Source organism: Sander vitreus, chromosome 12, assembly GCF_031162955.1.
Source record: "Sander vitreus isolate 19-12246 chromosome 12, sanVit1, whole genome shotgun sequence".
Taxonomy (NCBI): domain Eukaryota; kingdom Metazoa; phylum Chordata; class Actinopteri; order Perciformes; family Percidae; genus Sander; species Sander vitreus.
Genome location: NC_135866.1, coordinates 9,523,012 through 9,537,235, shown reverse-complemented (window position 1 = coordinate 9,537,235; position 14,224 = coordinate 9,523,012). Strand labels below are relative to the sequence as shown.

The window sequence follows — 14,224 nt, the reverse complement described above, 5'->3', positions numbered from 1 at the left end:
GTTTCCCTCTGTTTCCAGTCTTTATGCTAAGCTAGGCTAACGGTCTCCTGGCGGTAGCATCATATTTAGCATACAAACAAGACAGCGGTGTCAATCGTCTCATCTAACTCTCGGCAAGAAAGTCAAACCTAAAAAGTCAAACTATTCCTTTAAAAACAAGAAAGTCCACAGCAAGTAGTAGTTTACTGCGTGTAATGTTAGTCTTAAAAACATTCCTAAAAGCTTGCAGGTGAGACGCTGAGAATGAGTGATTATGGAATGAGCAATACTGTTACTCAAGTTCTCTGTCCATCTCTCTCACACACACACACACACACACACACACACACACACCCTGTTTTTCCTGTGTGTGAGTGCCTTGTGGTGTGAATGAATCTAGGTGTTTGTGACTGCGCTTAAGCCGGAGATTGAAGGGCGATACCTTTATGACAAGCATGACAGCATACGTGACAGCATACACACAGAATGGAAACTATGCAGTGTGTGCTTATTTTGGCGCTAACTGTGGGGGGGGGGGTCTGAAGCTATGAATAGACTCAACTTTAATACAGGGGACATGTCAAAGTAAACAACACTTTAGTGCAGTGGCGGCTTAGTTGATGGGTGTGTGTATGCAATTTGGTGTCAGTGTTGTGGGTTCAGGAACAACTCGTGGCCTTTATCTTAAAAATACAGTTATTTACAACAGCTGAGTTAAGAAAGCCCAAGAGTGGTATAAGAAAGTCCTTTGTGGAGGTGTGTGTGTGTGTGTGTGTGTGTGTGTGTGTGTGTGTGTGTGTTTGGTCAGCTTTTTTTTTCCCACTTAGGACAACTTCCAATGCTTTATTTCTCTCTAATAAACACTACAAGGTTAGTTAAACCAGGATGCAGTTTTCTGTGACGGGATGGTAAAGCAGTGATGTCAGCATGGTTAGAAAAGGCAAATCCACACGGAGGTAAAAGCTGCCCCAGACCACAGAGTCACCCTAACATTTGCTTTTACACGCCTACAGTTTGACCAGTAGGCCTAAACTACCACAGTCAGGTTTTTGAAATTCAGTATCTGGGACAACATCTACCGGTTTGCAAGATCACAAAATGTTAAACAATTACCAGCATAAGGAGAGGAAGAGGAGGAGCTTAGAGAGGAAAGTCTCAGCTCGTTCTTCTGGGGGGGGGGGGGTTAAAGGAGGAGAGGAGAGACAAATGCAGGACGAAGGAACAAGTGAGGCAGAAAAGCCAAAAGTGATGAACTTACATCATAAAGAGACCAAGGGACATCACGACACAACACTGATACACGCATTACGGTACAGAGTATGCACACAGATAACCTGCATTGTGTCTAATATCCTGGATATGATGGGGAATTTTTGCTAACCTCTAAATTTGTCCTTGCTTTCTTAAGCACATCACGAGTCCTCGACACTGCAAAAAAAACAAGAAAAAGATGTTTAGATTGTTATTTCAAAACTACACGAGCACACATATCTAGGACTGCACAATATGAGTGTATATATGCATATGCGATAACGTTAATGAATATCGCGATATTACTTGTGATAAATAAACAGGCACTGAAGTGTACTCAGTTCTGCTGCTTTCAGTATTCTGCTAAAATACAACCAATTTCTTGTTGCGTTTACAACAAATGAAACAAAATCATTTCCAACATTCTTTTATTGAAGGCACCACTAAAAAAAGAATGACCGTTACATTTTAAAGTGCAGTTTTCTGCTGATATTTCCTTTAAACTAACACAAACAATCTCTGAGTGTCTTTCGCGATACGCCACAGCCTTTCACGATGTGTTCATTGCGACAGTTGATTGACGATAAAAAAACGATATAGTGTGCAGCCAAGGGGGTAAGCGAGCATCCAGAAAGCATACCTCCTATGGGGAGATTGTAGGCTAACAAGCCATCATCTGCCGTTAGCATTCCATTGACTCCCATTCATTTTGGCGTCACTTTGACAGCAAATAACTTTACATCTGAAGCGTTTAAAGACTCTATTTGTCCATTGTTTATTTCTAAAGAAACATGACAATGTATAAAAGGCTCCATTACCTTGTACCTCACGTTATGGCTCCATAGCAGACGTTTTTGTAAAAATAGGGGCGACTTACTGTCGCATAGGAGAGGAATTACCGTATAGTACAGGAGAAGATCGCAGTCAGTTTCAACTCATATTAGCTGTTTAAGTTTAATTACTAATGTTAACTAGCATTTTAGTTTAGCCTGTGCCTATGTTATCTCCTTACATATACCTACGCTCTCCATCTCTGCAAGATTGGGAATGATTGAGATTTCTCTTGGCACAGCTACCAGAAGACTTACAACTTTCAGACACAGTCACATCTACGTTGTTATTTTCCTGACCGTGAAATTCACTTTGCATGTCTGTGCATCCAAGACCTACTGCTTTTCCGTCTGTTACGCCCCGAGTCTCTCTCATGATCTCGCTCTCTCTCTTTCACACACACAAACGCACAGAAAAACTTACACTGGTTGACTATGAAGTGCTCCATGTTCTCCTTGGTGCGGCTGGTGCTCCTCAGTCTCTGAATCGTCCCCTTAAGAACCTCTTCCTGCTCTGATATTCGCAGTTTCAGAGACAAGATCTCCTCCTGCATACACTGCTCCTACACACACACACACACACACACACACACACACACACACACACACACACACACACACACACACACACACACACACAGCTCTTTTAACAGCTCTTTAAAGGATAGATCTGGTGATATTATATATTTTTCGTAACAATAAATCTGTCATACTAGTAGTATTGCCTGTGTAGCCTAATATAAATTATTTCTCTGTGACTCCAAAACCAATTAAAAACACATCTTGGGTCACCCTGGTGCTCCGGGTGTCATGTTCCTTCATAAATATGAACATGAGCACTGTATTTTAGGTTTAAAATACTGTTTTTAGGAAATTATTTAACCTTGTTTAAAAAGGAAAATATATATGTGTGACCTGTTTAAAAGATTTACTTCTTCAGTAGTAACAAATGGGCTTGGGGCTAAGTGCAACAGACATGCTGGGGACCATACTTAGAGACTAATACATTGTTGGTTTTGGTCTTTTCATGTAATGGGAATTGTTGACAATAACACAAATATAGTGTATCTCCAGGCTTATACTTTGAAAGATCAGATTAGTTATAAAGATATCATTATGTGTCCCAAACCTTCTTAAGGTTCTGGATGGAGGGATCAGTGCTGGGCAGAGCTGCTCTCCAGAACATCTTCAGGAGAGACATCGCCTCTTCCAGGATCTGCCTCAGAGTCTTGGTGTTGGACAGCAGACTTTTAACACATCCATAGTCCAGGACCTGCATACAGAGCTCAGTTAGATATCTATGCTCTATAGTTATCATTTGTTGCCATTGTTTTATTAAAAAAGATCTTTGGTCTTTTGGTTCTCACCAGCTCACTGCTGTGCTTCTGGTTTCTCTCCAGCAGCGGTGGGCCGAGACAGGCCTGCAGGGTTGTCTCCATGCGCTGGACGAGGCTCCGTCCCTCTAGGACTTGCTGCTGAAGAGCGCTGAAGTCATCCACATGACCGATGGCGTGGCGGCCGTTACGGTTCGCAAACGATCCGTCAGGGGCCTCCCCCTCCAGCTCAGAGTGAGGGTCAAGAGGGTCTGCTGGAGGTAAAAGAGCATTATTGTATTTTGGAATTGGACTCTGAATGACATTATCGTATTTCATTGTATTGCAAGAGAGAATTTTCCAGAAGTGATTAAAACTATATTCTGTCAGCCACATTGCAATTAAGACAAGAAATTACTATTGTTACAGAGAGCAATACAATCTCTTTACAACCAGTCCACAAATGAAAGACAGATTAAGTTGCAGTCATGCAGTGCAGTTTAAGTCACACCATTGGCAGTGCTATGGCTGTCGTCCAGGTCTAAGTAGGGAGGGCCGGGGGACCCACAGTTAAAGAGACCAATGTCCCTGACTGGTGGAGACGGAGCTGGGTCTGTGGAGCAAACAGATACACAAACCAGGCTTGGACACACAGCAAACCACACCACAGCACACTGAGCCTTCACAAACATGTTGCGTTGTTAATGTTGGTGTCATAATATCCAGGAGCCGCTGTCTGTCTGTCTCACCGTGCAGCAGCTGTCGCCTGTAGAAGTTCTCTCTCTGAGGGCTGGCAGTGAGGGCGGAGAGGGAGGGGGTGCGAGGAGAGCCCACACCCAGCTTCTGCTCCAGCTGCTTGTGGAGCTCCAGTTGTTTGAGAGCACTGTTCTCCTGGACGCTGTTTTGCAGCTGGGCTCGCAGACTCCTCACCTCCCCGAGCAGCTCCCCCAGCTCCACCGGCAGACCTGGGAGCTCACACAGGTAGCCTGAAGACAGGACACACAATCACTGCAGAGTCTGACTGGACAGGTATCTGCTTCAGCGCTCTTTTGGAGGGTTTCATACCAGCAAAACAATACAACAGAACTTTGATTACATGTTTGACAGTACTTGGGTAGATGTTTAAAGGTATAATGTAGATACATTTGTAATTATAGCATCTGTCAAAGTGTTCTGATGGTATCCGTGAAATGAAACAATCAAAGTTGAACAATCTATTTCATCTCAGTGTCCCTGGTCTACCCAATGCCATTCTTAATACTAACACTAGATGGCGCCAAAGTAGTTTACTTAAAATGGGAGGATGGATAGATAGATAAACAGATAGACAGACAGACAGACAGATAGATAGATAGATAAATAGATATGTTATATTAGTAGCTAGTGTAGTAGCTATAGCTAGTTTACAACGAACACACTGACCTTTGTTGGCCTTTGTGCTGGAACACACTCGATCGTACACCTGTAGTTCACTCTGCAGGGAGTGGATGAGCTCTCTGCTCTCACACAACTGCTGCTGCAGGAGAGACACCTCATGCTGGAGCCTGAGGATACATCGCAGTACGTTACAGTCAGAGAATAGATGGGTATACACACCGACAAGCACGAGTCACTGTTTGATTCAATCTGTATACACACACCAACCTGTTGGTTTTCTGCTGACTGGCCTGCCGTTCCTGCCTTAATATGTGTATCTGCTGTCCCTGCTCCTGGCTGTGAGCCTGAAGTCGTCTTAGCTCCTCTTTCCACTGCTCTGCCTCCAGCTCTGCTTGTTTCAGGCGGGCGTGTGCTGTAAACACTGTCTCCCGCAACTGCACCACCTCCTCACATGTGTCTGAGGCAAGAGGAGGGTTAAAAAATGGGTTAACATGCATATGTTCCAGATGATTACCATGAAAACTTTAGTTGGCATTTAGATGAAGTACCTGTACTGGCCTGCAGGCGTGACTGTAGACCCACGTTTTCTTCCTTCAGGACTCTGATCTCATTGGACAGTTGAGTGACTGTGTCCAGACCCTGAATGTAGATGTTTGTTGGTGCCCCTGGACAGAAAAAAACAGGAGCTATTTGATGCAATTTCTTAAATAAAGAGAAATAAGTGGCAACGTGAGGGCTACAATACCTCCATCACGCCCAGTCAAGGCCAGTCTCTCTTCCAGCTGCTGTCGGAGCCTCTCATTGGTCCTAATGGACTCCTCCAGGCGCTGACGGAGACACCTCACCTCCCGCAGGTGCTCCTCTATCAAATTCACCCCTAGAGACAAACAGCATAACAATAATATTGTAATCATTTGACTCTTCTGTGTCTGCTTGCTCAAGTGTACTTTACTAATAGAAAACAGTATGGAGTCCCACCTGCATGGCTGCTTCCTTGCTGGTGTCCCGATGGTCCAGAGTAGCCTCCAACCTGTTGAACCATGTTCTCCATGTCCCACAAAGTCCCTCCCGTCACTAGACCTGAGTCAGACTTCAGCGAGTGGCCTTCGGGAATGCCACCCAGCTGATACTGTTGAAAGGCATGATGGGATAGCTGGCTGTAGCTGGAGAGGTCGTGCTGGTTGTGGGCGCCCGGCGAGAGAGGGAACAGAGCCTTGTCATGGGGAACTGCAAAGCCTGTAACCACACGCGCACACACACACACCCACACACACACCCACACACACACACACACACACACACATACAAAAGAGTAAAGTGTGTGAAACATGATGTGAAAACGCTCACAGGACAACAGAGGAATTTAATTTGCGAGTTTGATGGTGGCTAACAGGAGGTATTATGAAAGTTATGTCTTTATTTACACTTTTCCCACATGAACACCCCCCTCCTCCCAGGCCCCTCACCACTGTTCTGCGCATTCATCTGTTTGTACAGCGTGTCCAGCTCTGGGCGAACAGCGATCACAGACAGGGCCCTGGGCCGGGGGTCAGAAATTACTTCTCTACCCCAGACGTCAGGGCCAGAGGGGACAGAGAGGGAGTAGGAGACAGGCTCACTGAAAATGGCTGAAGGAGAATGACAGGAAGTGACACATACAGAATATGAAGGAGGAGGAAGAGGAAAAAGAAAATGTGATTTTTTTTTCAGGGTACTTTGCAAGTCATAGCCATCTGTGAGTCCCATACCTGTGGAGGTCTGACTGGTCAAACCCACAGGGGCTGAGCAAAGCATGTTGGGACAGCTGCTGGAGGTCTTGAGGAAGCCATGAGGAGGAGGGATAGATGGACGGACTAAAGGAGGGGAATGGAAAGTGAGAGGATAGAAGAGGCCTTTTACAGATACGGAGAAGGTGGAACAATAAACTTTACCGTCTTGTTCGGATCCGTGTCCTGGTTGGCGCAGCCGGTGCTCCTCCTGATATTCTCTGGCGTCTAAATCGGAGCACAGCTCCAAGTCTTCATTGGTTCTGTACTCATCGGACACCAGGGACGTTCTGTCTGATTGGTCGGTGGTCTCAGAGAGAGCATGGCAGCTGGACGGTGTCTCCGGACGCTGCTGCAGCTTGGTGTGGAGTGACTCGATGATTTTATCTTTCTGCTGAAGCTCCTTACTCAGCCTGCATGTGCACACAAGAGTATCAACCATTACAGTCTGAGCTGATAGCTATTCATGAAAGAAAAAGGATGTTAACAATAGGCTACTAATAGCTGCTTGACATTTCCTGGCCGTTCACAACAGATCTTTTTTTATGGAGCTCTACATAATCTGCATATGATTATCCACGAATAGTGAAACATACAACAAAAGGAAGAGTGTAGAGCGGCAACAATTAGTCGATTAGTCAATCAACAGAAAATTAATTATTATTATATTATAATTAAAAAACTATTTTGACAAGCAATTATTGGCAATCAAAAAAGAATGCCGGTTTCAGCTTCGTAAATGTGAGAAACTGATGCTTTTCTTTGTCGTACATGATGAACAACAATACATTGGGAAAATAATCAGAAGATTCATTGATAATGCTGCAGCCCTAAAAAAATGCAAAGAATTTTAGCAAAGGTGGCTGCCATTTTTGTTATTCGAACAAATATTTTCATCCATGTTGCAATGTATACATCATTAAATATAATATAGCATAAATGTATGAATCCTAGTCTTTTTGGAGCTTCTAAAGTAAATCTGCCTATGTTAAGTAACTTCCCTTACTGTTTCAGTTGCCGAAGCATGAACGCCTTGTCCCTGTCCAACAGCATCCTATGAAAAGCCGTCTCTCTTGCTTGGCCTCGAGCCGTAGAAAAAGACCACAGAGACTCCCTGTATATGGAGCTGTTCTTAGAAATCATGGATTTCCATAGAGGAGCCATCACACCATCAGTCCAGTCCAGAAAACAAAGACTAAGTCTTGGATGCAATACAGTCTGAGCTGGGAAAGCCTTGTCTGTAAAGATCCAGCAAAAAATACCTCTTGGCTGTCTTCTGATTCTAGTCACAAGACTTCTACCTTCTAAATAATATCAGTACTCAGAAAGTGAATTTTAAACAAAAACTCCAAAGAAATTGCAGTCGTCGTAAATGCTGTTGTGTCAAAATAAAAGAAATCCATAAATAAGTGACTCAGTATATTTAAAACAGAAACAGTCTTCCACTAAGCATGGAGGCGACTGAATGAGGCAACACAGTAGGACTGTCACACAGTCACACTGAGCCTCTTAAGCCCAGCTGGTGGGACACCTGTACTGTAAGTCTATTCAACTAAAGCCATTTAAGGGTAAAGGATCCATGCTGTGGATTAACAGCAACCTTCTGTCCCCTCTCCACCATAAGGAGCCATGTGGTGTGCCGCAGTGTGTCACAGAGTAGGTGCTCTGCAAAGTCAGCTAATAACTTCTGTGGGAGGCCCACAGATCACAATGCTGCAGGTGATTCTGAAGACCATTGGCTTTGTTGTTGCAAAGGTTTAGAGGTTACGATTTTTTTTCAGTTTTGAAAGCACTTTACCAAGCTGACTCACCGCAGGGCAAGCAACTCATGGCCGGTCTTGTCATCATGGCTCTCTGCACGTTCGCCTATGGACATAAAACAGGGAAGACGGAGCATAGTGGAGAGGAAACGTTTAAAAAAATGACAATTTATGCATAAAATATCCACAAAAATGAGAAACTATAAACATGACCTGTCTTTCTGTACAATGGAAGATATGGGAAGTTGTTCCTTACGTCCACTGATCTTGGTGACCACTCTTTGTGCCAGGGCAGAGTTCTGTGCCAACTGCTCTCTAAAGCTCTGACCCATGTAGTAATCGATATCATTGGCCCGCAGCAGCTCCTCGAAGGCCTGGAAGTTGTGGAGAATATGAGCAGGTATAAGAATATCGACTATAAATTCAACACTCCTCTGATATAATTTTTGGCAATATGTAGAAATGTGATCAACCGTGGCTTAATGATTCATTGAGCTAGTGCAGAGGGGTTTGCAGTACCTTGGTGGTATCACCCAGGTGCTGGGTGAGGATTTGACAGACTCCTTGTCCCTCTCTCATCCTCTGCCTCAGGTGGGACAGCTCACGAGCTTGTGCCTGGATCAGAGAGTTGTACTTCCTGTAAAGGGAGTAAAGGAACCACGGTATTAATAGAGGGCTGTAAGTCAGATGACTAATCATTCTCATGTGCATCCGTTAACTGATTCTAGATACAATAAAGGGGCTTTACGGTACACAGGGCTCTCTGTCCACTCACCCAGGCCAGGTGGCACATTTCACCTCCTCTTCTTGGCCTTTGCCCTCCAGTCTGGAGCTCTTCAGCTGAGCCTCAAGTGATGCAACTCGTGTCATCAGTTCTTGCAGTTCCCTGCTGGGCTTAGGCCCTGAGCGAATCCCTTGGGTGTCAGACATCCAGCCTTCATCCTCTTCCACACCACCGGGGGCTGGTGATGTCTCAAAGGCCCAGTTTACCTAGAAGGTGAGGATAAAATTGGCATCCTTAATAAATTAACATGAACCTAAAAGGCCAGTGATGCAGAGCAGCTGGTTAACGTAACAGTACCTTGCGTGGGGTTCGCTCCAGGCTGGAGGCGTAGTCGCTGGTGGTAGACAGGGAGCGTACACGCAGCTGCAGCCCACGGATCACCTTGTGGCAGCGGCTCAGCTGTGAGCGGAGATCCTGGACCAGATGCTGGAGAGACGCTGACTCATCCCCCATTTCATAAGCGCCTGTGTTACTGCTGCCAGCGTACCAGCTACCGCCCGCACCCTCGTAGTCCTGTTGATGGGACAGTGACGTGCACATCTCCAGGTCGTCAAACTCTGAAGGAGGGAGAGATGAAGAGACATAATGAGGATTAGTACGTTTGTTGTTTTGCTGGAGAGAAAATGGGATGTTATAGTTTGAGAGAGATTTCTTTGTCACCCGGGCTGCTGGCGTCTTCTCTCTCAGCTTCGTTCTCACTGCGACCACAAGTCTCATAACCCAGATCCTGGAGATCCACCTGCACCTGCTTACTGGCCTGCTGGACTGATGTCTCCGCTGCAAAGACGTGAGAAATAAATCATTGTTTGATTAACATTCTGAGCACTTTTTAGTTATTATTTGTGTCAAATAGCACGTCTGCATTCCTGTATACATGTTCCTGAGAGTGACTCACTGAGCAGATCTCTGTAGTCCTTCAGTTGTTCAGCCTGAGCGTGGACTGTGGCCTCAGACACCATCAGCCTTTCCTGCAGCTCTCTGTTCTCCTGGTGGCTCAGAGCCAGATTGGAGCTCAGTCGGGCCGCCCGCTCACGGAGACCCTCCCCTATATCCTGCCAGAGCGCTCCCACCTCACTGCTGTCACCAGCAGGCTCCACCTCCTGCAACAGCAAAGTGTTTCAGCAACTCTGACATGTTATACACAAGAGAGGATATCACAGGTATGTCATTTTCATCATTTTAACGTATAGGAGCTTATGTTTGAATTGACACGCTTATTATCACATATGGCAGGACTCTTACTGTTAATATTTTAACGTGGAAAGGTAGGCACAGCAATCAGGACACAGGACTAAAAGAACCAAACACCCATACATAGAGACCGTCAATGAGACCCAGTGATGAGAAGAGGAGGACAGGGCCTGGGGACAACGCTGCTCCAGCAAAGTTTACTAAAATCTGCTATGCAAGCAACAAAGACATTGCTTCATGCACAAGGTGGAGGGTGGGGGGTGCGGCCTTAACCAACTGCCATGCTTCGCTTGTTTGCAAGCCATGATGTCTCTCTCTTTCTCATGGGCGGGCCAAATTCTCTGGGTGGCCAAAGCAGAGAAAGGGGAGGTAACCTTTCCCCTTATGAAGTCATGAAGGGAAGATTCCAGATCGGCCCATCTGAGCTTTCATTTTCTCAAAGTCAGAGCAGGATACCCAGGGCTCTTTTTACACCTATCGCCATTTCTAGCCACTGGGGGACCATAGGCAGGCTGGGGGAAACTCATATTAATGTTAAAAAACCTCATAAAGTGATTTTTTGCAGTTTTTCCACCACTAAGTATGAAATTGTCCGCCATTTTACTCTCTTCAAGACATTGTCAGATGTGTTGTCTGTGTCTGTATTTCACATTAAAATGACCAAATTGCACAAAGGGTGGCAACATATCATAAAGAACATGACAGCCTCATGTACAACCCTACACACTAAACCAACAATAAACCTATTTAAGGCTTATCATATTCCTTATAATAGAGAAGGGTGTTTATACAGCTTAAAGGTCATTCTTTAAGACGTAGGTCATTGTGTTGTTGCACTGAACCATATTTCATTGTGAGGTGTTGCTTTTATGTTCTACTGTATTTTGAGTAAGAGTTAAAGGGAATATAAAAGAAAATCTTTATGCCTCAGAAACCCCCCCCAGACTAAATTAGATTAGCAGCAGCTTCATTAAATATCTGAGATAGGCAGTTAAAAGCTGCTGTTGTAGCTCACTCAAAGTTGAATTCCTATTTAACTGTATAACGTGTTACCGTGTCAGGCTGGTGTGTGAGATGACGGGGCGTCAGACAGCGTGGCCTCTTGCAGTGCCTCTTCCCTCGCTCGTCACTCAGACTAACACACGGATGACCTGGCTTCCCCACCGGCACTGGAGACATTTCCTCCTCTTCATCTTCTTTCTCAATATCCTCCTCCTGTTCTTCCTCGTCCTGATTCAGACTCCTGTGATTCCTCCCTGGGTTTGTCCTCAGTCCAACCACTTCTGCTCGTCCTCGGCTTTCTTTCAGAGCCTGGTTCTCCTGCTGCAGCCTCTGCAGCGCACTCCTGACAGGAGACGTAAAGAAAGACAAATAGACATATGCACGATGAAGCTGTCATCGAACAATGATGTCCTCTTAGACAATCAAACCTGAAGTTTCCCCAGGATTTCCGAGACAAAAAATGCACCTCAGCTGAGCCACGGAGGTGTATCCATCCCTCTCCAGTTGTGATCTTATTTCTTCAAGCTGGCCTTCAAGTATCTTCTTCGCTTCCTCAAGCTGCTTTACATCAGCTCTCTGTGACAACAGTGCTCTACTCACAACCTCAGTTTCACAAACCTTAACACAAGTCAGAAAAAAAAATGACGTTTGTTATAGTGCTACAATTTCACAAAGTAAGGGTCTTTCTCCAAGGTTTAAATTATTTATAAACTGTCTAAAATGAAAGGGATTTAACAGTGAAATGTAGATAAGAGGTATTTTACCTGAACGGAGGCCAAACTTCTGGCCGTCACTTTATCATCATCCTCCTCTATGCTGTCCGTGAACTCGTCACTGCTGCCATCTTCATCGTCTCCCTCCTCCTCTGTGCTGAGCTCTGGAAACACAACAACCGTATAAGGACAATATCCACTTGCTTTTATCCTCTTTTTGTTTACATCTCAATCCTCTGTTATTCTTCTTATTCTTGCTGTTTTTCCATCTCTCCCTCTCTAGCATTCACTCTCTATCCCATTCTTTCCAGAACTCTGTTTGTACGCTGAATCACTGCTTTGGAAGTCATGGGACTAAAGGGAAATGTTATGTCATACGTTTCCTGCTAGCCAAAAACACACTCAACTCAGTGCAACCCAGGACAAGTGTGTGTATTTTTGTGTTCATGAGAAATGAGACAACTGTTATGCCTCTTTGCATCATTTGTATTCACTCACATGTAAGGTTTTATGATTTGGTGCCAAAACTGAATATGAATGCAGCATGTCCTTTGTTGTGCATTGTTAAAAGTAGTGTACACACGCACAGGACGCAGGAGGCTCAGTGGAAAGTGACTGGCAGGAAGATTGCTTTACATAATAGGCCCTAATAATACACAACACACACACTTCAAATACAGTCTGTAGTATCATGTGTGTATGGGTGTGAATCTACAGTTGCTCAGTGCATTTTTGGGACTTATTATGGGATTACTTCCTAATCCGGATAAAGTTCAAAGGCACTTAATTACTGCAAATGTCTCCACCCTAAAACAGGTATTAAAATTAAATATATGAAATTAGTTATGGAGCTGCTAGGGAGAGGGGGGGATGTTCATTGAGCGAACTGCTGGGTTATTATATATTGAACAATGTGCTCTGTAAGCTGAATTGACTGAATGTGGGGCCCTGTTTACACACTGTGGCACTACATATTGTCACTATTCTTATACTGGGGACATAAGGGGGCAATCTTTGAAACTGTTGTTGGGTGTATTTGTTATTTAAACATGGATTTCACTTTTTTTTAAGACCTGGGATGTTGAGTAAAAGGGCTCACATGAGCTTCCCTTATTCAGTGAATGTGGCATTTTACTGTTGTGAATATCTAACTGAGCATTACAGCAGAACAGCCATGCAAACATGAAAACCATGCCACAATATCATGCATGAGGGAGTAAGGACATGAAGGAAAAAAACACTGATTTGGCTTGGAAATGTCTGGTGTTACACATTATAGTTTCATGTTTATATTAAAAGATAAAAGCTGAATTATCTGCAGAAATCTGTTGACAAATTTAAGATTAAACACATTTATGACATGTGCGTTCTTATATTATGAAACTGGATATTAGGACAAACTAGGAGACTGATGATGATATAGGAATGGTTCAAAAAGATAAAACACACTGTGGGTTGGTCTCTGGGGGAAGAAGGAAGGTATATAAAAGGACCAAGTGGATTTCAGGTTTGGGATATTCTTAAAACAAATTCCCAATTAAACACAACAAACAGAAGTGCGTTTGACAAAAAGCCAGCACATTGTTTTTTTTTATTTCTGTTGCATTAAAGATACAAAAAGAAGTGTTGACAAGGATTCCATGTCTGAGGCTAGATGAGAGATCAGGGCACAAATCCCAACAAATCGTACTCTACCTAAAGTAATATAAATATTGAATGGGCTAGTATTAGTTCTGGCATTCACATCTCAAGATTTATAGAGAGCACAGTGCAGACAGTAAAATTATTCGATATTTTATTTTCCTGCTTTCTTGGTACAAAGCTGAACTTAAGCTCAACAAGCAGACTAACTAAAAAAACAACAAATGTACTAAATTACCATAAGGTTGCTTTAAAGTAATCAGCTTGCCCCTACCATCTTTATATCGAACACGGCTGACCTAATGTTTCATGCATATCTTTCTAAACTAAAATGTAGCTAGTGCAGAGCAGATAAAACTGCGTGAGCAATCCAAGGTTAAGATGAACTGAAGGAAACTACTCGGCCATCTTTTTGGGATTTGTATCTTGGGCCTTGTTAAGAGTGCACATCGCGTTCACAAACAGATGATATAAAAACAAATGATGGATGGTGAGACGTTTCACTGTAAGGCATGAGCTTGAGTTTTCTCGACAAGACGTAACTTCACTGTGACAGTAAGGCTTGGAAGAGTGACACCGGTGAGATACAGTACACAGAAATGGCAATACAGAACAAT

The 14,224-nt window shown here is 44.0% G+C and overlaps 1 protein-coding gene across 3 annotated transcripts in view; it reads right to left on the bottom strand.

The window, feature by feature from the left end:
• The window catches only part of LOC144526261 (myomegalin), a 41,398-nt gene that overhangs the window by 3,388 nt on the left and 23,786 nt on the right, over positions 1-14,224 (bottom strand). Inside the window, exons 21-43 of one of the 3 annotated variants that reach the window (XM_078263605.1) lie at positions 12,018-12,130; positions 11,720-11,871; positions 11,305-11,596; positions 9,956-10,160; positions 9,721-9,837; positions 9,358-9,617; positions 9,052-9,266; positions 8,796-8,913; positions 8,533-8,650; positions 8,328-8,382; positions 6,682-6,929; positions 5,729-5,986; positions 5,496-5,627; positions 5,299-5,415; positions 5,018-5,207; positions 4,796-4,917; positions 4,123-4,359; positions 3,885-3,986; positions 3,428-3,648; positions 3,190-3,333; positions 2,485-2,623; positions 1,361-1,407; positions 1,093-1,147 (exon numbers count right to left, since the gene is read on the bottom strand). In XM_078263605.1, coding sequence (XP_078119731.1) covers positions 1,093-1,147; positions 1,361-1,407; positions 2,485-2,623; positions 3,190-3,333; positions 3,428-3,648; positions 3,885-3,986; positions 4,123-4,359; positions 4,796-4,917; positions 5,018-5,207; positions 5,299-5,415; positions 5,496-5,627; positions 5,729-5,986; positions 6,682-6,929; positions 8,328-8,382; positions 8,533-8,650; positions 8,796-8,913; positions 9,052-9,266; positions 9,358-9,617; positions 9,721-9,837; positions 9,956-10,160; positions 11,305-11,596; positions 11,720-11,871; positions 12,018-12,130 — 3,657 coding nt within the window. The remainder of the gene's footprint in view (positions 1-1,092; positions 1,148-1,360; positions 1,408-2,484; positions 2,624-3,189; positions 3,334-3,427; positions 3,649-3,884; positions 3,987-4,122; positions 4,360-4,795; positions 4,918-5,017; positions 5,208-5,298; positions 5,416-5,495; positions 5,628-5,728; positions 5,987-6,681; positions 6,930-8,327; positions 8,383-8,532; positions 8,651-8,795; positions 8,914-9,051; positions 9,267-9,357; positions 9,618-9,720; positions 9,838-9,955; positions 10,161-11,304; positions 11,597-11,719; positions 11,872-12,017; positions 12,131-14,224) is intronic. The other 2 variants (XM_078263602.1, XM_078263604.1) reach the window with 2 other exon arrangements.